The sequence below is a fragment of the Cervus elaphus genome, chromosome 18, assembly GCF_910594005.1.
Source record: "Cervus elaphus chromosome 18, mCerEla1.1, whole genome shotgun sequence".
In the NCBI taxonomy this organism is placed as follows: Eukaryota; Metazoa; Chordata; class Mammalia; order Artiodactyla; family Cervidae; genus Cervus; species Cervus elaphus.
Genome location: NC_057832.1, coordinates 50,398,884 through 50,422,530, shown reverse-complemented (window position 1 = coordinate 50,422,530; position 23,647 = coordinate 50,398,884). Strand labels below are relative to the sequence as shown.

At 39.3% G+C, this 23,647-nt stretch overlaps 2 protein-coding genes across 7 annotated transcripts in view; one reads left to right on the top strand and one right to left on the bottom strand.

Annotated features, from left to right (window-relative positions):
• The window catches only part of MAGI2 (membrane associated guanylate kinase, WW and PDZ domain containing 2), a 1,438,402-nt gene extending 1,436,601 nt beyond the window's left edge, over nucleotides 1–1,801 (bottom strand). For 2 of the 6 annotated variants that reach the window (XM_043871626.1, XM_043871627.1), the window contains exon 1: nucleotides 902–1,799. In XM_043871626.1, coding sequence (XP_043727561.1) covers nucleotides 902–1,202 — 301 coding nt within the window. In that variant the 5' untranslated portion in view covers nucleotides 1,203–1,799. Of the gene's footprint in view, nucleotides 1–901 lie in introns of all 6 variants that reach the window. The other 4 variants (XM_043871628.1, XM_043871629.1, XM_043871630.1 and 1 more) reach the window with 3 other exon arrangements.
• On the top strand, nucleotides 1,655–21,249 carry LOC122673856. Its single transcript, XM_043871783.1, has 5 exons — nucleotides 1,655–1,717; nucleotides 1,829–2,017; nucleotides 2,191–2,683; nucleotides 13,325–13,489; nucleotides 21,080–21,249. The coding sequence occupies exons 1-5, from the start codon at nucleotides 1,655–1,657 to the stop codon at nucleotides 21,160–21,162; spliced, it is 993 nt and encodes a 330-aa protein (XP_043727718.1). The 3' UTR covers nucleotides 21,163–21,249.
• The last annotated feature ends 2,398 nt before the right edge of the window (nucleotides 21,250–23,647 follow it).

The following is a 23,647-nucleotide window of genomic DNA, read 5'->3' as shown; positions in this document are numbered from 1 at the left end:
CTTTTTCATCCAGTTCCTCCTTAGAAACACGCCCCCCTCCCCCCTCTGCCCAAATCCGAAGCCAGAGGGGAGTCCGACCACAAAAAACTTCCACTCATGAAGACAACCCCATAGTAAAGAACATTCCGGTAACCAAGTCTCTCCTTCGACCTCCAAAACTCTAGAACCCGCAGCTAGCGCCTCGCCTGCCTCGCCAGCCGCCTGCCGCGGGCCGGCTCGGGGTGAGCTCCCGAGTTAGTCAGTGCGCACGTGACGCGCGGTGCCCACATGACCCGACCGTGGGCGGGGGAGGGGGACAGAAGAGCGAGGCAGGGAAAAGTTAAGGCGGACCCGTCAAAGCGCCCGAAGCAATCCTCCCCTTCCCTTCTTTGTCAATTAGTGGCTCAGGGGTCCCCAAGGTGTCTTCAAGTACAGCTACAGAAACGGAGGGCGCCCGTCTCCGTTTGCTCCGTCACCCACTACTGCTCCCCGCCCTGCTGGTGATGCCGCTGCACCCTCAAGTTGCTCCTTCCTCTCTTTCCTGCCCCCCTTCTTCGTTTCTGCCTTCTTTCCTTCCCTAAAAGCTCTTCATCCATTGCGGGCCATGCGGCTGACGCACATTCAATTGCCCCGGGAGCTCGCCGGCACCTCTGAGGTCAGACAAGGCCGAACACCTACAAAACGCGAGGGGGTAACTGCGCAAACAAAGTTGCACGCTGCACCGCAACGCGCCCCTCCCTCCCACTGAGCCCCCCATTCTGAGCCCCGGCAAAGCTCACTTGCTCTGCCGGTTCTCACTCGACCTCACCCCACTGTCGCGCAACACACCCCCTTCCCCACGCGAGCCCACCCTTCCATGATGCCCCGGCGCCGGGAGCGGTCCAGCCTCCTGGTAGAGCACCGAGCCCGCCGCGGCGCTTACCTTGTTTGACACACTTGAGCCGGAGGGGGTCCTTGCAGTGTTTGATCACGGCCAGCACGTCCCTGATGGTGAGCCCCGCCACGGGGGTCTCGTTGACTTCCAAAAGCAGTTCCTCAGACACCAACTTGCTTCCGCTCTCATAGGCCACCTTGCCCGGCTTCACCTCTCCCAGGTAGGGGAACTGTCCATTCTCGGCGCCCCCCTTCAGTTCAAAGCCCAGCTGACCCTCCGGGTTCCTGCCAATGACACTCTCATGGACTTTGCTAGTCCAGTGGCTTTTCTTTTTCAAGCTTTTGGACATGGCAGTGGGGTGAGTCGCCTCAGCTCCTGAGGGATTCCTTTGGGGTAGGGGAGTTGGTGCTGAGAGAATGAGGCTGAAGGAGCCAGGGGGCCAAGAGGTGAGAAGAGCAGACTTTGCCTTCCTCCCCTCTCTGTTCGGTGCTTTCCCTCTTCTTTGGATGGAGTGTGGTCGAGGAAGGGGTAGGATGACAGGGACGGCTGGGCAGAGGTAGGAGAGCTTGGGTGAGGTTGTGCTGTCCCTTGAATGACACTCAAGGCTGTGGCCCCGCAGCAGAGGAGAGCTGTGGTGGTGGCGGCGGCGGCGGCGGCAGCGGCAGCCTGAGCGAGCAGTAGCCGAGCTGGTGAGCGGGTGGAGTGGGGGTGGGGAAGGAGGGTAGGGATGCCGGGGGCCACTCCTGCGTGGTGCGAGTGGGAGCGCGCGCGCGCCTGAGTGTGTGTTGTTAGCTGATATCCATGGTAGCTGCAGTGGCAGTGGCAGGGTCCGCGCGCGCTCGCGCGCGCGCGCGCGTACGAGTTGTACTGTACCGATGAGGAGGGAGCGGACTAGAGGGGGGAGGAGGGGCGCGCGCGCGCCGGGTGGGGAGCCGCTTACTGCTGTCTCCGCTCACCCCCCCGCCCCCTCCGCAGCTTGACCCGGTAGTGAAGGCTGAGAGAGAGGCAGGCTGGGTCCGCCTGGCAGCCTACGAGAGGAGGCGGGAGCGAGAAAGGAGGGGAGCCGAGGCCCGGCGTGGGGAGGCCGGCAGGAAGGGCTGCGAGCCCAAAGCGGACCTTTCTTCAGCCTCCCGGCGGCCGAACGCAGCGCTAGGCTGCTGCGCTGTGAGGATGCCCTGACTCAGTGCCGGACGCTGTGGCTGGTGCGCCGCGAGCCTCCGGGCGTCGGATCCCGGCAGGAGAAAGGGCAGAGCTGTGGGACCCGCCTGGCGTGCCCTCGCCCGGGGGAAGGCCTGGGCGCTGCGAGCCAGGTGGAGGCGTCGGAGTTCACTAATTAGACAGGCTTCGTCTCCCACGTTTCAGTCAGACCCGTCTCAGAGTTCTCAGAATTCCTCTCAGAGGAGAGTAAAGTTAGAACTGCAGGCTGGTTTTCCTGTCAGCGCCCGTACCTCGGGTGCAGAAGGGAACTTAGCGGAGGGTTGTCTGGTGAAAGGCGTTCCAGGCACCGCGGGGCAGGGGCTTCACTTTTCCGAGTTGTTAGAAGCGGGAAGCAGTGGGGTGGGGGCAGCCGCGGCGAGCAGTCTCCTCAGAGAACTGGGCAGTTTCACGCGGGATCTGCGGCGAGACCGCGGGGCACGCCCTCGTCGCGCGCGCCCTCAGAGCCGGGCTGGGACGAGGGGAAACTCTCCGCTGCCCTGAGGAGACCACCTCCTGCTACACTGAAGGAGAAGGAGGTTCGGAGGGCGACAAGAGCGGCAGAACCGGGGCTGAAACTCAGTTCGCTGGTTCGCCACCAGGCTTCTTTACCTTCAGCAAGTTTGCAGCCGGGAGGTGAGGTGACGTCCGGGGCGCTAGGATGCAGGAGGGCCGCTGATTTTTACTCAAAGGCTAGTTTCCTGTGAGATGTTAGGAGTGATTTTTAAAATTCCTGTAACTGGTAAATGAGTTCCATTTGCTTTACTTTCAAATGATACTTTAAAAAAAAAGTTGCACACCCACTCGTCTCTTTAAAGCAAAGCATGAAAAGCATTGAACGGTTAGGATTCTTTCTAGCTGTCTGAGAAGACAGTGTGGGAGGCAAGCGGAACAGTTAAAAATGCTTAGTCGACCCAAACAGAAAGACCAGGTTTGAATTCAGGCTCTGCTACTTAGCAAGAGTGTGATCTTGAGTAAATTGTTGACCGTTCCGTGCCTTAGTTTCCTTATTTGTTAAATAGGATTTAAAGTATTAATGTGACAGAACTGTGATAAAGATGAAACCAGGCAGTGTATGCAAAGTGCTTGCCTGACATAGATGAGTAGGCACTCAAAATGATAATTTCCTCCTTTTTGCTTCTCTAGTATAGCTCATTGTTTGGGGATATGGGGGATCAAAAGCAGTCAAAGCCGAAGAAATCTTTAAAGAGATGATTTAACCATGTCTTTTTTTTTTTTTTTTTCCACTTGAGAAAATGAGTCCTGGATAAATTGTGTTTGATTGATGATTATTCAGTGAGCCAGGGACAGTACCAGGACAGTGCTCACAATGTCCAGGTGTGAGCAAGGCATTTTGTACCAGTTTCACCCAACAAAGTGGGGTTTTAGCGTTATTAGACCCAATCCTAAATGGAAATCAATAATGAAAACAGAATACAGCATGAATTTTTAAACACAAACATTATGAATGTTAGTATTACCCATGCATATTAGCTTGTAAATGGTCCATTTACTAACAAACATGTATGGCTAATACTAACACTTATGAAGTTCTTCTTTTGTCATTTATTTGTAACATTTCTCACGAGTTATTCTATAGGCTTTACATATGTTAATTTATTTCTCCTGGCATCTTAATAAAGTGTGTACTATTATTATCTCCTTTTATAGATATGAAAACTGAGGCATACAGAGATTAATTTTTGCAAGGCTACAGATTTAGTCAGTGGTGAAGCTAATATTCAGACTCAAGTGTTTTGACTCAAGACATGGCCTCAGTCACTACGTTGTACACTCTTCTGGTGCAGTTACGATATATCATACCAGCAGTCAGTACATAATGTCCCAGAGGTTGGGTCTGCAAGAAAACAAATAGAGTAGGAATTTTATATAAAAGCATTTTACTATAGAGGACCCAAGAGATGAGGTGTGTGCCAGTGTGAGGAGTGTTTCACAACTCCTAATTCATCTTCTTTGCCCTGAATTGTGATATTAGAGCTGTAACCTATGAACATTTCTTTGTTTTCAGTTGGTTCAGTGCTAGCACTTGTCAATAGAAGATGCAGGAGGAATACTGCTTATAAAAGGGTCTCTTTTCTTGTTTCCAGTGCTTTTCTTCTTGCTCCAGTGGTGTGGTGGTCAGTGAGTGGCTTTCTGGCTAGCGGTGTCCTAAAAACCAGTATTGCATGCCCTCCAGTAATCCGGGCCCAATCCGCAGCGCGTGGCTTCCTAGCAAGCCTCACCAGCAACCCAGTTGATGGCTTCCTAGGACGTTTCATTGGTCCCCTAGCTGGTTTTCTCACCAGCCCAGTTTGTGACACCTCATACCAATTTCTTGAATATCAAATGGGCCATAGCCACACTCTCGCTGATGAGGACTATCTCTCAAGCTTTGTAGGATAGAGAGCAAAGATGGGGATGCTTCTTCTGAGTTATTCGTCCATGAGTGCTCTCCCACAACTCTGGAGGTAGTTGCTGCTCCCTTAATCCACTATTCCTTTATTCTTTAGTGATACCTTCTTCTCTCTTAAAAGAATAATTAGTAGTTAATAATTCTTTATATTAAATTTCCCATATTCTATTTTTGGTGTGATTTCTGTCTCCTGACTGGACCTTGACTGATACAAGGTGTAAAATCATGTAGACCTCTGAGGAATGCGCTTTTTTGAAAATTAGAAGTTGGGGTCTTGCCATTAGCTGTGCAACCTTAACTAGGTCACTTACCCTGTCAGAGCATGTTCCCTCATTTGTAAAAAGGGGGTGAAAATATGTGACAGGGTTGCATGAGCATCATGTAAAATTGGATGCTCTTTATATGCACTTAAATGTGAATGTACTTTAAAACTGTTACATACTATCACAATTAAAGGTTTTAGTTCTCAACCTAGAAACAGAATAGCAAAGAAGGAGACATTTTAAGAAAAAAAAAATTAAGAATTACATGCATTCTAGGAGATTGTTACATTGTTTCCTGGTTGTGGAAGGGACAGCATTTCATGTAAGATTTATTATCATCAAATAAATATATTGTTTCTTGATTGGTTTGCCTTGCCTAGCTTTTCAGAGATGAAAGCAAGCATCTGTGAGTCTTTAAGTTGCTCAGGTTTTCAGGTCTCTGAAAAATATGAGTGAAATTATGACCATTTTGAAATGTTAGATTCAGACTAATTTGATTACTTCCTGTTCTGATACCCTTCAGATTTGCTTTATTTCTCCTTTGTCTCCTTTAGACCCTTTCTTGGATGAATGCCTCTGTCAAGAAATAATTACTTCGTTGCTGAGCACTCTATGTACAGAACATGGCATTAGATGCTTCATGCTATTCCAAAAGAAAAAATAGTTTAGGAATCTTAAAAGTTAAAGAAAGAAAAGCATAAGTGTTTTCAAACCTTAAAATAGTTGTATGAGATAGATGCTTGCAGCAGACCTAGTCAAGTTCCATCCTAATTCTTTAGAATCTCTTTGATTGGATCTGCCTTACCCCCACCTTTTGTGTTCTTTTACTTCTCAGAGTCAGCCCCTGAGACTTCCTTTGGAAGACTTCCCCAAAGCTACTAGACTCATTTTGCCTTCAGGCACAGAGAACCAGAGAGAACCACTTGGGACTTCACTTCCCTCCTAGGACACCGCTTGCCAAGGTCTTCCCTACACAGTCTAAAAGCCTCTAGTAATAAGAAAATCTCAAGTGTAATTTACACCCCACGGCTCCCCTGCAGGATCATGCTGATGCTAGGATTTTGCCTGAAATCACTTAGCTATCTTGCTTACTCTTTGATTTATGTGTTTTTCCTGGAAGTGTTTTCTTAATGAAACACTTGCCTACAATCCTAGTCTCAGAGTGTGTTTCCGGGGATCCTGGCCTAAGATTGCTATTCCTTTTTGAAGATGGGGAAACTGAGTCTCCAGTATTTTAAATTGCCAGAAGTCTCAATACCAATAAGGGGTGAATTTGTGAATGATCCATGTCTGTGTAACTCTAAAACTCCTACTTCCAATGCTGTATTACATTTAAAGTCCGTAATACTGAGTATTTTTAAATTTGACTGTCTGAACAGAGGTGGACACAAAGTTCAGCAATTGATTGATCAACAGACATAAAAATTATATTTATGTATTGAGAGATCTTTACGTGTATGAGAAGAAAAGATTAAGAACCATTGACAGTAAGACCTAAGTATGGTATATCTCTCTTAGGAAAACCTTTATAAAGGGTGAAACCTTTATACAACTCTGCCTGACCAGAGCTCTGACGAAGATATGACTGCGTTTTAGAAGAAACTGTAAATGTTCAATGTCATTTTCAGTCAGGGGCTTTCTTCATGCCACGACTGAGTTGGGTATTTGTATTTTTCCTGTTGATTCTATAACAAATTTCCACAGAATTGGTGGATTCTAAACAATACAGATTTATTATCTATAGATGCGGAGGCCAGAAGTCCAAAATGGTTCTCATGGGGCTAAAATTAAGATGTTGGAGGGGCTGTTTCTTCTGGATCTCTAGAGAATCCTATTCCTTGCATTTTCCCACTTCTGCAGGGCGTCTGGCCTACTTGGTATGTGGCCCCCTTCCTCTAACTTCAGTGCCAACAGCAACCTGTTAAGTCCTACTTATGTCCCATCACTACAATGTTGACTCTTCTGCTTACTGACTCTTCTTCTATTGGATTGTCCAAAAAGTTCATTCAAGTTTTTCCATAACATTTTCTAGAAAAACCTAAAGGAACTTTTTGCCCAACCAAATACATTTCAGCACTCTTTTGATTATGCCAGGCACCCAGGTAACCCAGGATAATCTCCCTAGTTTGAAGTCAGCTGATTATAAACGTTACTTCATCTGTAAACCTCCTCTTACTTTGCTATATAATGTAACATATTCACAGGTTTTAGGGAGCAGAACCTAGTTATCTTTTTGGGGGCCATCATTCTGTCTACTGCAGTAGTATACCACATATTCATATCCTCACTGTTTCTAACTTAGTTCAGGTATCAACATAACTACCCTGTATTCTGGTGATTAGTTTCCCTCTCCCTGCCTTTACCTTGAACAGCTCTGATTGCATTAGCTGAGAGAACTTTCTGAAACTTTTCCTTTTTCCTCTGCTTAAAATTCACTAATGCTGCCCATTAAAGTCACAATCAAGTACAAACTCCTTATTTCAACTTGTTCCTCCTCTACTCCTCCCTAACTCTGCAATCACATCTTGCCATACCCTTCTGGAATTGGAACCCAGGACACCCGGCTAATTTGGATCCTCCAAAACAAACACCAACAAAAGAAAGCCCTATATAGCATCTGTTCTAGGTCCCTTGGAATATCATTAAAAACAGACATTTTAAAGTAAAATTTCAGTAATATTTTGATCAGGGCAGTGAGGTACATTGCCTTGTGTCTGTCCTCCACAGTATTTGGGGCCAGAGGCAGCCAACCTGGGTGTCCTACTAAAGGGTCAGGCCTAGGTCTCCCCTTCCTCTTACAACCCTTTGTTACATCCATCCTGAATTTCTCAATTTCCTGACTCCTATGCTGTTTCCTGATACTTTGCCTGAGAAAAAACCCTCTCTCTCTGTTTATGGGGCTTGTACTTGCTCACCCTCTAAGACATACCTCTAAGGCCCTTTTTTCTCAGAAACCTTTTCTGACTTCTTCTTTTTCCTACTAACACAACTCAAACTCTTCTTTATGGCTCATCTTACCCTTTGTGGAAACATAACTTCTAACTCACTTATTTTCAAGTCTCTCATCCACAGCAAGAATAGGTGGCCTTTAATTTTAATTCCTCTTTCCACTCATTTTGTACATTCTCTGGCACAATGTAAATAAACATTCAGTAAAATTCCAGCTAATGATGGATACGTCCAAAGTGATAATGTATAAAATTTCATTATCTAACCATTGCTGTAATGTGAGTTTTAATGTTTAGTGTTAAACAATTACCTCTTTACGTTCATACTAACATCTTAAGAAAATGGAATGTGAAAGAGCATATACTGATGAAGAAATGACAGAATATATTTAGCCTTGAGGCTGAGGTTAATAAAAGAAGCCAGATTCTTCAAGAGCTCGGGACAGGGTCTGAAAAGTAGTAGTGGTGGTGATGGTGGTGGTGGAGGATAAGCTTGACCTCTTGACCTGCTACATGGTTTGTCCATAGCCATTCCTATTAAACCTTTTTTCACTCCCTGTTACAATATTCATACAAAAATAGAAGTCCATATTTATAAGGAAGATTTATTTAGGATAGTGCAGAGCTTCTTAGACTTTTCTATCAGAATAACACAATAATGATATACTCACCCACCCTCAACCAAAAGTAATCTTATTTGAAGTCTCCAGTTTTCATTTAAAAGTCCTGTGGATCGTAGATTATACTCTGTGGTAGGATCATATTTATACCTATGTGAAATATGACTTTTCCCTCAAGCTTTGCTTTAAAGATGTTTCAGGAGGATTTGTGTGTTTTCTGGTGGTTTCTGGGCCCAGCCCAGTGACTCCATACATATGCACAGCTTATGTTCAGTGACTGGAATACAGGCCAACTCCCAGAGGGAGTTTGGTCTATAGAGATAGATGTCAGAGGGGATAATTTGAAACCTTGAATCTTTGGCTTAACTTAGCAGAGTGCAAAACATAAGAGGAAAACACTGAACTCAGATTTGTAATATTTTTTCCTAAGCAGAGAGGAGAGGAATGATCATTGAAGAAGACTGTGTTCTAAAGTGAGTATCTAATGTTGAGAAATCAGACCTCAGGAAGTTAGTGAGGGCAAGGCTTAGGACCCTGCTGCTACTGCTGCTGCTAAGTTGCTTCAGTCGTGTCTGACTATGCGACCCCATAGACAGCAGCCCACCAGGCTCTGCTGTCCCTGAGATTCTCCAGGCAAGAACACTGGAGTGGGTTGCCATTTCCTTCTCCAGTGCATGAAAATGAAAGTGAAGTCGCTCAGTCGTGTCCAACTCTTCGCGACTTCATGGACTGTAGCCTACAAGGCTCCTCCATCCATGGGACTTTCCAGGCAAGAGTGCTGGAGTGGGGTGCCATTGCCTTCTGTTTAGGGCCCTAAACCTCTCCAAATATGCATGGAACTGCTTATTTTTTTATTTGCTATCTTGTCATATCACATTATAGTGCTAATTCTCTCTACCTCAAAACCTCAAATATTTTAACGATTGTAACATTTAGATTTCCATCAAATTTTCATAGAAGGGCAGAATTGTTTCATTTTAGTCTAGAATTAATGCCATTGGTTATGCTTATATGTTATAAGCTTATGCTTATACGTTTCATAGAACCATCTTACTGTTTTTAGTTTTGGTCTTAGTACTGGGAATATATGGTCCAACATATATTAGTACTGGGAGCAAATGTGTGGTCCAACATCTCCGGATCTCAGGAAATTAATTTCAGCCAGGACTGTCAACCAGACACCTGGCCCTGTGTGAAAGATCTGGGGACAGACAAAATTTGACTACTTAAATATATGAGAGTATTAGGTCATTTTAGCTGCTAGAAAGTTCTGAATGAAATGACTTTGGTCTTTGTAAAGCACCTCTTTATGTGAAATTCATGGACCATGCATATTATACAAAGTGAGGAAAGAGAACTGCAAGATTGTTTAAATTATTGCGCCAACTTAACTACAAAGTTCACAATGCATGGAGTGAAATTTGACCAGCTCAAGAAAAGCAAGTATGAAAATAATTTGTTCTGTTACTTTAAAGTCACTGCAGTACTTTATGTAAATAATAATGTAAGAACTTTTGATGCTTTTGTTACCTTATTTAACATATGCACAATATATGACAGAATAATACTGGATTTAGAAATGTATTCCTTCCTATGCAGTGTTATGCAAGCATACTTCTTGAATGTCAATGTCTGAATTTATTTTTCTTTTTTATTGTTTTGCTTTTTACTTACATGGTGCCTGTCAATCTTTTATCATCAGTTTACATTCTACTAAGCTCAAAAAGATGTTCTTATCTTATACCTTTTATACTTTCAGGCCTTCCTTACTAGATTTTTTTAAACACTTCAAAAATTAAGGTACTTGGATTTCATGCCATCAAGTAGTTATATCTGTATGCCCTCCTTTTTTAAGTGAGTAGTTCCATTGCTGCCACTTTCTACTTTGTGATTCTAAATCTTTTAACACCATCTTACCATTTTTTTGATGCATTCTATCCTTACAGAAAACACTTATTTATAAAATACTATTTATCTCTTACATTTATAAGTGCTTCTGTTTTCCCATTATTATTCTTCCTATTTTCCAAGCACACATCTTAATTTATTATTTTTCTCTATGTATCTCCTTAGTATATGCCTTTACTTTCTGATTTACTTTCTGATTTACTTTCAATTCCCATCATAAATTTTAAAAAAATTAAAATATGCTGCATGCATTTTTAACATAATGTCTACTGCCCATGGGCTTTCCAGTTAGAGCTAGTGGCAGAGAACTCGCTGCCATTGCAGGAGATACCTGAGACAAGCATTCAATCCTTGGGGTTGAAAAAGATCCCCAGAGGCAGGCATGGCAGTCCACTCCAGTATTCTTGCCTGGAGAATCCCCTGGACAAAGAGTTGGATATGACTGAAGCAACTTAGTATGCATACACTACTGCCCATATTCTAAGCCTCTCTATTACTTTTTTTTTTTTTATCATTTTGTTATTGATATATAGTGACAATAGTTTCCATTTCAATGAAGTAATTAAAGCAAAAAATGCACAATAATATCATGGGCTTAATTTTTGTCAGTAGTGGAAAATCTTGTAGGTATAAAGAAAATTCTGGAAATAAAGTGAACATATTCTATCTTGAAATAATGAGTAACAGTCAGATGTGTTTTCTAGGCTTTGGAAAAACATACTTCAAAAATTCAAAGAGAGGTGCATCATGCTTCCTCAGTCAGATTATTTGAGAAGCTAAACTGCTGATGAACATTTGGAGGAGATGCAAATGTAATTGTAATCATACTAATTTTAATAGGTTTGCAAATCTCTGCAGACAGTATTCTGTATGGTGTGGTTTGCTTTTGACCGTATTGAGTGTCCAAAATGTCTTTCAGAATATGATGAATACTTGTGATCTTATCCCACCCTTCTCCCCTATCACATGTACATATATAGAATGTATCATTTCATCTAATCTATAGGTTCATTGATGCCCAACCATGTACTTGGTTAGGGGATTCTTTAAAAGTCCAGCTTAAATAAATCTCTTATATAAAGTTTTTATTTATTTATATATAATCAGCTGAAAGTAATCTTATGTACTGAACTCCTGTGAAATGCTACCTGATCCTTTTCATCACATTTCTTTCTCTTGTATTATAAAATTCTAGGCATATCTTAGTCTCACTTATAGTCTGTAACTTGAGAACATGACATGTTCATATTCCTCACAGTCATTAGAGTGAAGGAAAATACATTATAGGAAAAAAGGAAATACCTAACTACAATATGACTATGAAAATATCTATTAAGCACAGAGTCAACTGACGCTAGAAAAGTTAGCCTAGAATTTAAGAATGTATTTTAAAAATCAAGATGACATGATGTTTGCCATCTGGGAAGATGTTAAAGTTTTGAGACAGTTGTCCCCCATTTTATCTCTCAAAGAGAATACTTTTTAAATGTGAAAAAAAAAGAGTAAGTTTCATTAAGAGAAAATTGTAGTTTAAGATGGATCATAGGATAATTGGAAATCATTTATTTGCTTTATAGTATTTTCATCTTCCAACTTCTTTCAGTTAGGTCCTAGGGCAATAAAAGAATCAGGAGATATAGCAGGCTGTTTTCTGCAATCTCTGAAGAAAATTGGACATTCTGGGAATTAGTGAAAGATGGGTGAAAAGCAAAGCTATCATGATTTTTCAAAAAAGAAAAGATCAACTCCACAAACTATAGACCGCATACATTAGGAGGTCAAGAGAAAGATGTGAAACATGAAGCTAGCATAGATTGAAGAAGAGCAAGTCAAATCAAACAAGGTACATTTTTCTTTATAAAGCATGACTTTTCAGTCTAGATTCATATTAGCTTAATCATTAAGCACTAATGCCATTGCTACTTTTCATAGATCAGCAATGAATACTCAAAGACCAGGCTTCCATCATTCTGTTTAATATCTTCAAGTAATGCTTCAGTTTGCAAATGCTCTTTTAACACATTCTCCATATCTGACTTGATCAGGACTATACATAATTGGCCCTCTCATGGGCACTCTTACTATTTTATATACTCTTCTGATCAACTCCTCCCATTGTTGCTCCATATTAATTTTTTAGGATCACTCCTGATCCTTTTTCAAAATATCTTTTAAATCATTTCTTGAATGATTCACTGACCTTAAGGTGTTCAAAACTTGAGGACCCACTACCACAATTGTATACTGTAAATTTACAATGCAAATTTAATATGTTTAAATTACAGTACACAGTATAAATAAAAATGACCTCTGAATAAAATATAGGATATCATTCAAAATTTTACATAAATGTGTGATAAATTTTAGCCATGTTATTTAAGAACAACTATTAATATTTTCTATCCAGTTAACATTGGTTGTAATATTGGTCAGTTACAAATTATATATGGTCTAGATTTAAATGGTTTTCATTCTGTCTGCCCTCTGATGGATAAGTATAAGAGGCTTATGGAAGCTTCCTGATGGAAGGAACTGGCTGTGGGGAAAAATGGGTCTTGCTCTGTGGGCAAGGCCATACTCAGTAAATCTTTAATCCAGTTTTCTGCTGAAGGATGGGGCCTAAGGCCAAACTATGGTAGGGGTAATGGCAGTAATGGTGACCTCCTTCACAAGGACTTAAGACAGCATGCTGCTGCTGCTCCCAAGATTGTTGAAGTCAGTGTCCCTGACCCCATGGCAGGCCACTGTCGACCTGCAACCTCTGCTGGAGACTCCTGGACACTCACAGGCAAATCTGACTCTGTCTCTTGTGGGGTCACTGATCCTTTCTCCTGGGTCCTGGTGCACACAAGGTTTTGTTTGTTCTCTTCAAGAATCTGTTTTCGCAGTCCTGTGGAAGTTCTGTAATCAAATCCCACTGGCCTCCAAAGTAAAATTCCCTGGGGGTTCTCAGTCCCTTTGCCAGATCCACAGGTTGGGAAATCTGTTGTGGGGTTTTGCAATAGTGCAAGAATTTCTTTGGTATAATTTTTCTCCAGTTTGTGGGCCGTCTGCTCAGTGGCTTTACAGTGGAGCTAATGGCAACCTCCTCCAAGAGAACTTATGCCACATTCTGTGCCTACCAGGTCTGCTGCAGCCAGAACCTCTCTTCCCGTGGCAGGCCACTGCTGACCCATGCCTCCACAGGAGACATTCAGACACTCAAAGGAGGTCTCACTCAGTCTCTTGTGGAGACTTTCCCTGGATTCTGGTGCACACGAGGTTTTGTTTGCACCCTCCGAGCATCTCTGGTGGGTATGAGATTTGATTTTAAACAGGATTGCACCCCTCCTACCATCTTGTTGGGGCTTCTCCTTAGCCCTTCAATGTGGGATATCTTTCTTTGGTGGGATCCAATATTCTCCTGTTGGTTGTTCAGCAGCTAATTGCAATTTTGGTTTTTTTGCAGAAGATGAGTGCATGTCCTTCTACTCCGCCATCTAGTTTTGAGTCTTAATTAAATTTGTGTGTTTTACAATCTTATAGCATAGTGACTGCCACTTTAATAAAATTACAAAATTTTTAGAACATTTTTAATGCACTGTAGTTATGCTTTCTACTTTTGGCTATATTTAAAATTTTCTATTTTCCACTATATGGAGATAAAGGAACTATTGCTTTCATTTAGTAGCAATAGGTGTTTTGGAGTTTTTCTAAATCACAGTTGAAGAAGTAAGGGGTCCTATGCACTTGGTCTGTTTGATTATGGGTCTGTAGTAGTTCAAGGATTCATTTAAATATTTTACAGACCACAAGAACAAACATACTACATTTTTTCTGTTTAAGCCCCCAAACTACTTTAAAGGATGTCAGTTTATGTATAAACATTCCCTAAAGCTCCCAATTGAGGAGGATGCTAAATTTATAATATCTAAGTTTTCCCAGTACTAATGGAGATTTACTTCCTAACCGTTTTCTCTGGAGACAAAAGTAGGTCTCCTCGAGGATAGGACATTTGCATATGAGGTATGATATGAAGGGCTAGAAACATCTTTTCTGCTTTTTCCAAAATGCTTCACTATGTTTTTGTCATTTTGCCTGATAATCTTGCATTACCGATTTATCCTTTTGAGATAATAAAATGCATCTATCTCTGACAAGGTTTCTTCTGCTTTAGTCATACTCATATGGCTACTAGTGAACAAAATATACTCACTACAGAATAAAGGGAAGATTGCTAACTCACAAATCCCTAGAGTCTGTACTACACCAAATGTTGCTTAGCAATTTCTACAATTGTCTCAGTCTAATTTACAAGAATAAAGAGAAATGAAGGGGATATGAGTATGTTACATAAAGCTATTAACTTTATATTTAATCTGTGTTTCTATTCTCTATTGATTTAAAAACAGTGGAAAAAGAAGACTAATAAGTGGGTATGGTAGGATGGCCCTAATTCAGTTCAGTTTTTGGTATTGACAGGTGATTTTTAAGCCAAGAGTTGAATGAACATATAGTTGTGTAAAGATCTGGGGGAAGGATTTTTCAGACAGGGTAAAAGGGTACCTAAGTACTGAGTTGGCAAAGGACTGGACAGGTCAGAGACTAAGTAGTTTCTACTGTCCTTATTTTATACATTCCATTATGCTACCACTTAGGTTAGTCTCTAAGGCCTTTCACAAGTTGGATATTGCTTTGGATTTAATTCTTCCCTCACCTCTTCTCACCATATTCCAGGCTACTCTATTCCTTTGTGACTTTAATAGCTGTTTCTTTTAATAGTTTCTCATTCATTTGTTATTACCTAATAAACTGGTAACTCATCTCTTAAAAGTTACTACAAGCATTCCCTCTTTGAGGAAGCCTCTAACTCTCTTGCCCACTATGCAAAGAGTTGCTCAGTTTTCATGCTACCATGAACTTATGCACTTGAGTCACTGCTTTGCAATTAACTAATATATGTGTCTCCTTTTATCACTAGTAAATTTCTTTATGATAGAGACATTTTTCATTCCTTGGGACCTATGATCCATCGTAGTAGTAGTACTACATAGTACATAGTACTAGTAGTATATAGTAGATACTCAACAAATCATCATTCAGTGAGTGAATGAATGGAATATCTTTTTGTTGTTGTGATTTAACTAATGTAATATTTACCTTCAGAACAGTTTCTATTACATATTTATTTTAGTTAATAACCATAAACTAGTGTACACTATAGCCATATTCTATAAGCACTAGAATATTTATCATTATGTCATTTCAGAACAGTAAAATGTTAAATGTTAACCTTCATATTTAATGCAAACTATGCTCATGGAAATGTTGTGAAAAGATTGAGTAATTTTTTATTTTTCTGTTTAGCATACTTTAGTAGATTTTCAGCCTTTTAAATATGTTAGCATTAAGAACCAGGTACTCCTTGATGAAAATCATGATTTAATAGTATATTTTATGTAGTCTGTTCCTCTTTTGAAGTTAGGGTGATAGAGTTATGTTTGAGACACTCATTACATTTTGTTTACAAAAACTAACTGTTCTTAATTTGTAAAGTGAGGACTTTTTCAATTCCTAAGATGCTGATAGAAGTGGAATAGCTGGATGAGGAGCTGCTATGGGGAAATTATAAGAGATGTAATAAGAGATGGAAGGAGGATACAGACCTTTGTCAGTATTTTAAGAGATGACATACTTTAGGGGCATCCTACTTTAAGAGATGACAGAGAAATGGCATTAAAATAACCATGCAGAATTGGAAGTACATATTTGGAATTTTTTTTTTCCCAAAAAGTTTCCAATATATTGGTACTTGCACATTGTCTTAAGGAAATAGTGTCTAAGTATTTGACATTTGTTCTATGCTTTATCCATAGTCATGGAAAGATTTTTCACCTGCAGGTTCTTGAAGTTGTGGTACAGTTGCCTGATACCCATTTACTGAATGTACTAAGCTAATGAAGAGAAGTCTAAGCCTTTAATATCAGTGCCTTTATTTATTTGTTTTTAAAGTATGTGTCAATATAAACTCTTAGATTCTTATTTAATCTAACGGATTAGAAGACTAATAGCTCAAATACTTTCAGATATGACCTGTAGGATTTCCTTTAAGATGGAGCCCTAATCCTTTTGTCCCCCAGATAATTTGAGAGTTTCCTTGTTTCCTAATATAACAAAGTGTTCCAAATCTATCTTATCTTCTTCTCCAGCTCAGGAATCTGCCTTTCCCCACAATTAACCCTGGTATGTTTTTAGTGGAGAATGATATTTAGAAACCAAGATATGAGATTTGTCTTATTTATTGCTACTGGTAGAGCATTTCTTCTAAGCTCTTTCAGTAGAGAGACCTAGGAATTGTATATAGAAATATTTCAAATATATTTATGTGAAATATGTTAAACATACTAGAAAAGATAACTCAAATTATCATCTTATTATGAACAAAATGGTAACATTTTTGAAGGGAAAATATTTGTAATCTATGTAGAATGGGCTTCATTGTTGTTCAGTCACTCAATCATGTTCAACTCTTTGTGGGCCCATGGACTGCAGCATACCAGGCTTCCCTTTCCTTCACCATCTCCCGGAGTTTGTTCAAACTCATGTCCATTGAGTCAGTGATGCCATCCAACCATCTCGTACTCTATTGTCCCCTTCTCCTCCTGCTTTCAATCTTTCCCAGCATTGGGGTCTTTTCTATTGAGCCAGAGTATTAGAGCTTCAGGTGGCCAAAGTAGTGGAGCTTCAGCCTCAGCATCAGTCCCTCCAATGAATATTCAGGATTGATTTCCTTTAGGGTTGATCTCTTTGCAATCCAAGGGAATGGGCTTAGAAAGTAGTAATATGATCTTGAACAAAGTACACCCAAATAGATTTCATTAATAGTGAAACACAGCACATCTTAGAATCTTAGTTGTTGGTGGCAAACATTATCTAGAACTGTGATCTAGATTTTATATGGTATACTCTTGCATGTTGTTCTGGATCTCTGTTGGAATAGAAAAATAATATCAGGGACCAAACTTGTCCTAATACTTCCCAACATGTTTTAACCACATGGAGAAAAGATATTGAGCATTCATTACATTCAGAATCTTGCAATGAATGTATATTTATGAGGGGTATAAACAAACAAGGAAGTAGTGACACTGTCTGTGTGGAAACAATACTAGTGTCCTCTCTTTGGATAACTACAGTAGCTATAGATGCAGTAATAACCATCCCACTTAGCAATAGCTTGATGATTATTTGGCTACCAACATGAATAACTCGTTAAAGAAGATGATGAGAAGTTATAAGCATCTAAATAATCACAATTTACATTATAAAATCATGGACTATGTATCCAGATTCTTATAGAGTTTTCTCCCAGCCTATCATGGAAGACTTTTCTTTAATAGTCTGTTTCCCCTATTACAGTGAAAACCAGACTTCTCTACTTACTTACTGATTTCAAAGATTTAATTGTTAAAGGTAACAGCTTACCTTTACTTATTTGTTTGCTTTTCTAGAAAAATTAAGTATAATCTGATAGTTTAAAGTGTGTTTTGTATAGTATAATAAGACAAAGATTCTCATTTTAATAAACACTTGCTAGCTATTGCATTATAGTAATTTACTAATGACCAGAAAAACTGTAAAAATATGTGTACATATATGTGTATATGTTCATATAATGCACATGTTATTTTTGACTTCAGAAATCATTAAAGATAAAATAAATACCTGAAGAAACTACAGCTGTAATTTTTTTAAACAATCAACAATGTTAGAAGACAGAATTAACTAACAATTGTTAAGAAGTTACTGTGTGGTATATACCGTATGTTTATCAAACAATATAATTGCTAGAGCTATTATTATACCCATTTTATAGAGGAAGAAACTTAGACTACCTGCTTTATTAACCTTGATCAGCTTCTTGTAACTTTTTTTTTAAATTGAATTTTATTTTATTTAATGTTTTCTTTTTTTGTTGTTGTTTTTATTTAAATTATTTATTTATTTTACTTTACAACATTGTATTGGTTTTGCCATACATTGACTTGAATCCACCATGGGTGTACGTGTTCCCCATCCTGAACCCCCCTCCCAACTCCCTCCCCATCCCATCCCTCTGCGTCATCCCAGTGCACCAGCCCCGAGCATCCTGTATCATGCATTGAACCTGGACTGGTGCTTTGTTTCACATATGATAATTTACATGTTTCAATGCCATTCTCCCATATTATCCCGCCCTCGCCCTCTCGCACAGAGTCCAAAAGACTATTTAATACATCTGTGTCTCTCTTGCTAGGAAGAAACTTAGACTACCTGCTTTATTAACCTTGATCAGCTTCTTGTAACTTGTAATTAAATGCATTATAGAAATAAGACTCAAACCCACATATGTTTACTTTCGACCCCATGCATCACATAAACCTTCACATGAAGTACATCACATAAATCACACTACACCTGGCCAATGACAGTTTTATTAAACTGATTCTTTTTTGTCTACAAAAGAAGGATATTTGCCTATCTTAGCCACCCTCAATGTTTTTAGTAATCACTGAGTTCACCACACATAATCTTTTTTTAATATTCTGTATTCCTGATTGCAAAAATAACTGTGACTCAGTTATACTTTGAACCTAATTTCAGTGCTGTTAATTAAAACATACCTGTATACATCTCAAAAATATCAATCATGACACTATCACAGAGAGCATGGTTTTGAAAAATAACTTAAAATATAATTGATAATTAACAAAGGACATAGAGAAGGTTTGAACCAAACATATGTGGCTAAAAGCTGGCCCAGAGTCATCGTAAATGGATTTTATCCAAAAAAGGATGCCAAAAGACCATAGGATCCCAACAGAGAGAGTCTGTGAAAAGATGGCCTGCTGATATGTAAATCACAGTGAAGTGCAGTTGAGAGATGCCTACTTGAACGGAGAGAGGAATAAATGGTCTGAAGAACCCTACAAGGAAATGAAACACCCTGAAAGGGAGAAAGACCAAGAGTCAGCTCTGACACCTGCCAAACCAGAGAGCAATCCATGATGGCCGCTCACCAAAGTACAAGCATACAGGAGTTTTCCTAAGCACTCACATCTCCTCTCTCCACCATCTAAAAATCCGGTTTGGTCAGAAACAGTGCTAATTAGCATTTGAGAAGGGGAAGAAGACAAGTTGGGAAAATAGAGGAGTAGCTACCCAAGTCATACTGTATACTACAGGGCTGCCTTCTGTTGCATGGCTGATTAGGTGAGTGCAGAAACTTTAATTCTGAATGAAGTTTGGAATCTTTTATTATTACTCTAGCTGTACTTAACCAATCTCTAAGCTGAAAATGATTAAAGTATCAGGTGGATTTTTTTTTTTTTTTTTTTTTTTTAGTTAAGAGAGCTGTGGGGAACCAACCAAAATTTTATCCAGGGGAGGGAGAAGAATTACATTATAGATCATACTTCCAGGAACATTTTGAGAGAAAACAAAGTTACTTAATTATCTTATAATTTAAAAATTCTTGCTTGGTTTTCTCTTAATTGTATTTTTATATATTCTTTCTTCCTGTATGCTTTATAGCTTTAACTATAAGCAAATATGTATAAAGTCTTCATATGCAAGATTTTACATGTTTTCCTTTATACTTGGAGAAAATGGTATTTTATCTGAACCTTAACATGTCATGTGATATATCTGACACCCTATATCGTACTTAGGCGTAACTGTTTATAAAACACAAGTCATCCCAAATTAACAGAATCAAGATTAAATTTGAAAAGATATATTCAATAAAATGTGTAAGATGAGACAGAATTAATTCTAATCAAATTCACAGAGGACTTGAAATGAGATGTAAATCTGTAATATGTATTACATTAGATATGAATTAGTATTAGATTTGCATTTAGAAAAATGTACTCTGTTCAGTTCTGAGTATCACTTAGACAGAATATTAGGACAGATATCCTATCTTGACTGTCTTCTCCACCAGCCACTGCCTAAATGCCACTGAAAAGTCTGTCCATCTTGATTATCAACATTAAAGATACTAAAGAAGAATGCAGCGAATGTAAGATTTACATTTTAGTAGGAGATAGGATATAATTAAGAAATATTTTTATAAGTGTAGAAAAATGTTAAGAGGTAACAATTTTAATACTTTAAAATCATAATTATCAAATATTGAATTTTAGATATTAAAGCCAAAAAAAGATAAACAAATACAAACAGTTTAAATGTTCAGCATTTAGCTTAAAGAATCCATTTAGGACTTCATATTCTGCTGTCAGTACGTAGGCATTAAAATTGTTATATGAAACATATTGGTAATTAACTCAGAAAAATCGTTTGGATTTGGATTTGGACTTAGATGTTATTATTTAGATTTTAGATATTGTCCATAGGAGTTTGATACTGTTTATAACATGGACTCTGAAGCCACCATTTAAGTAAGGTATATATAAAAAGAATATTCCAGCAAAAACTATTAATGGCCTATAATGACCTTATTCTTATTAGTGTAATGTAGACAGTAAAGTACATAAAACATTATATTATTTCATTAAAACCATCAAATATAGCAAAAGTGAATAGTTATTGAAATTTAGTATTACTCTAAAAATTTATGCTGCTTAAAAATACTGTTGTGATAATACAACATTCTGAATTCAATAACTTTTAGACAATGTTAGTTTCCCACTTAAGAGCTATCCTCACTTTCTCCTTACTTTTGTTCAGATTGGCAATGTTCCCAGATGAAATATTCACCTTTTCAGAATCTATTGCATCCAAGGGTGACAATGTAACAAAAGTGTAGGTGATAAGGTATAAATATCTTTCTGCTAGAGACTTCTGGGAATATTTTTGTTTTTATAATACAGACATTCTTTTTGTCCCTTTCTCTCTAGTCTACAGCACAGCTGAAGAGGGAGCAACCACCTTACCTTCATGTTGGACAAGCTTGAAGATAAGAACTTCCCTGTGTGGATGATGGAAAAAAATGATAGAAGGGGCCCAAATTCCCTTCACTAATACTTGTTGATATGTGAAGAAAAATAAAATGCTATTACAAAGTTAAGCTACAGAAATGGGCTTCTTTTTTCATGCAACAGAATACATCACAATTCAGATAATATCCATTAAAATTAGTAATAACATCCATTTTAAAGGATTAATCTGAGGGACCCAAAGATACATTACACAAGTAAATCTCAGGAAAAAATAGATTTTTTAAAAATTCAATGTGATTTTGAACTTGATCTTTCACAATCTTTTAGTCATCAAACTATTAAATACATTTGACCATTCAAATAATTTTGTGAATAAAGCCAATGAATCCTGTTACTTTCTCAGTGTGAGTATGATTGTGTGGGTGTGTGTTGGGGGGGCAGACAGATCATCACCTGTACTTCTACCAAGTGGCTATAAATTGTAAATTCCTTGGATTTTATTAATTTGCAAGAGCAATCCACGGCACTCAGTAGACTAGTTAACTTACTAGGTTACCATGAAAAAGATGCTGAAGGCAAGAGATGGGGAAAGGGTACAGAGCTTCCATCCCCTCTCTGAGTATACCATTCTACCTGCACCTCCAGGCATTCACCAACCTGGAGTTCCCAGTAAAACAACATGAATTTAATGGGACTGGAGTGGGGTTATATTGAGAAAGTTGGTGGGCAGAGAGGAAGGAGGAAGGAACCTGGGTGGAATTTTCTAGAAGTATATTTCATAAATGATCTCATCACACACACACACAAAATTTTAATTAAAAACATAGTAAGTGTATGAGAGGATTTTTTCTTGTTGTTCAGTTGAAAAGTTGTGCCTGATTCTTCGTGACCCCATGGACTTCAACATCCCAGGAATCTTTGGCCTTTACTCTCTCCTGGAGTTTGCTCAAATTCATTCCATTGAGTTGAGGATGCCATCTGACCATCTCATCCTATGTCACACCCTTCTCCTTTTGCCTTCAATCTTCCCTAGCATCAGAGCCTTTTCCAATAAGTCTGCTGTTCAGTGGCCAAATTATTAGAGCTTCAGCTTCAGCATTAGTCCTTCCAGTGAACATTCAGTGTTGATTTCCCTTAGGATTGACTCATTTGATCTCCTTACAGTGTAAGGGACTCTCAAGAGTCTTCTCTAGCACCATGATTCAAAAGCATCAATTCTTCAACATTCAGACTTCTTTATGGTCCAACTCTCACATCTGTACATGATTACTGAAAAATCCATAGCTTTGACTATATGGACCTTTCTTGCAAAGTGATGCTTCTGCTTTTGAATAATCTGTCTAGGTTTGTCATAGCTTTCCTTCCAAGGAGCCATCATCTTTACATGGCTGCAGTCACTGTCCACAGTGATTTTGGAGCCCAAGAAAATAAAATCTGTCACTGTTTCCACTTTTACTCATCTGTTTGCCATGAAATGATGGGACTGGTTGCCATGGTCTTAGTTTTTTTAATGTTAAGTTTTAAGCCACTCTGCTATTTTCACCCTTGTCAAGAGACTGTTTAGTTCCTCTCCACTTCCTACCATTAGAGTGGTATCATCTGCATATCTGAGGTTGTTGATATTTCTCCTGGCAATTTTGATTCCAGCTTGTGATTCATCCAGCTTGGCATTTCACATGATGTACTCTGCATATAAGTTAAATAAGCAGGGTGACAATATGAAAGGCTAGATATGTTAATTAGCTTGATGGTTCTGACTATTTTACAATGTATATGATATCAAAACATCAATGTATTTGTATAACTTAAATACATACAATTTTTATTTTTAAATTATACCCCAATAAAGTGACTCAGTGGTAAAGAATCCACTTGCCAATGTAGGAGACTCAGGAGATTGAGGTTCAATTTCTGGGTTGGAAGTTGGAAGATGGTTGGAAGATCATCTGGGATGATCTCCTGGAAGAGAAAATGGTAATCCTCTCCAGTATTCTTGCCTGGCAAATCCCATGGACAGAGGAGCTTGGGAGGCTACAGTCCACCGGGTTGTAAAAAGCCAGACAGGATTTAGTGATTGAGCATGCATGCAAAATGGGAGGTTGGGTGGGTGGGGAATGGCACATGGAAACTTGCCATGTGGTGTAGACATGCCAAGTGGTGTAGACTTGCCATGTAGACTTGCCATGTGGTGTAGAAACTTGCCAAGTAAGTGTAGACAAGGACAGTGCTTGTGAGCAGGGAAGAATGGCATTTCCTTATACTACTTCAAGAGAAGAAATAATAAATAAATAAACACAGCCCAAATAATCCAGGAATAAGTTCTCATCCTGGAAGACAGAGATCCAAGCAGTAGGATAACATTCCAGCTTGCTACAAGTTTGCTAAAAGCCAAGAATCATTTTGAAAACTAAGTATGTTTATTTGCCTTTCTCTTTAAGAATACAAGGAGGCTTGTCTCAGCACTCAAGTGGGCAGTGAGAGGCAGCTATAGGACTCACTGTTCCCTTTTACTAGGCTAAATCAGCC

What these genes read in the sequence shown, in the direction of transcription:
- LOC122673856 (XM_043871783.1), top strand. Translation starts at nt 1,655, where the DNA reads ATGGTAGCTGCAGTGGCAGTGGCAGGGTCCGCGCGCGCTCGCGCGCGC. An exon ending in CAGCGCTAGGCTGCTGCGCT is followed by an intron (nt 2,018 to 2,190) that starts GTGAGGATGCCC and finishes TTCACTAATTAG; the next exon opens with ACAGGCTTCGTCTCCCACGT. An exon ending in AGCAAGTTTGCAGCCGGGAG is followed by an intron (nt 2,684 to 13,324) that starts GTGAGGTGACGT and finishes TGTGCCTACCAG; the next exon opens with GTCTGCTGCAGCCAGAACCT.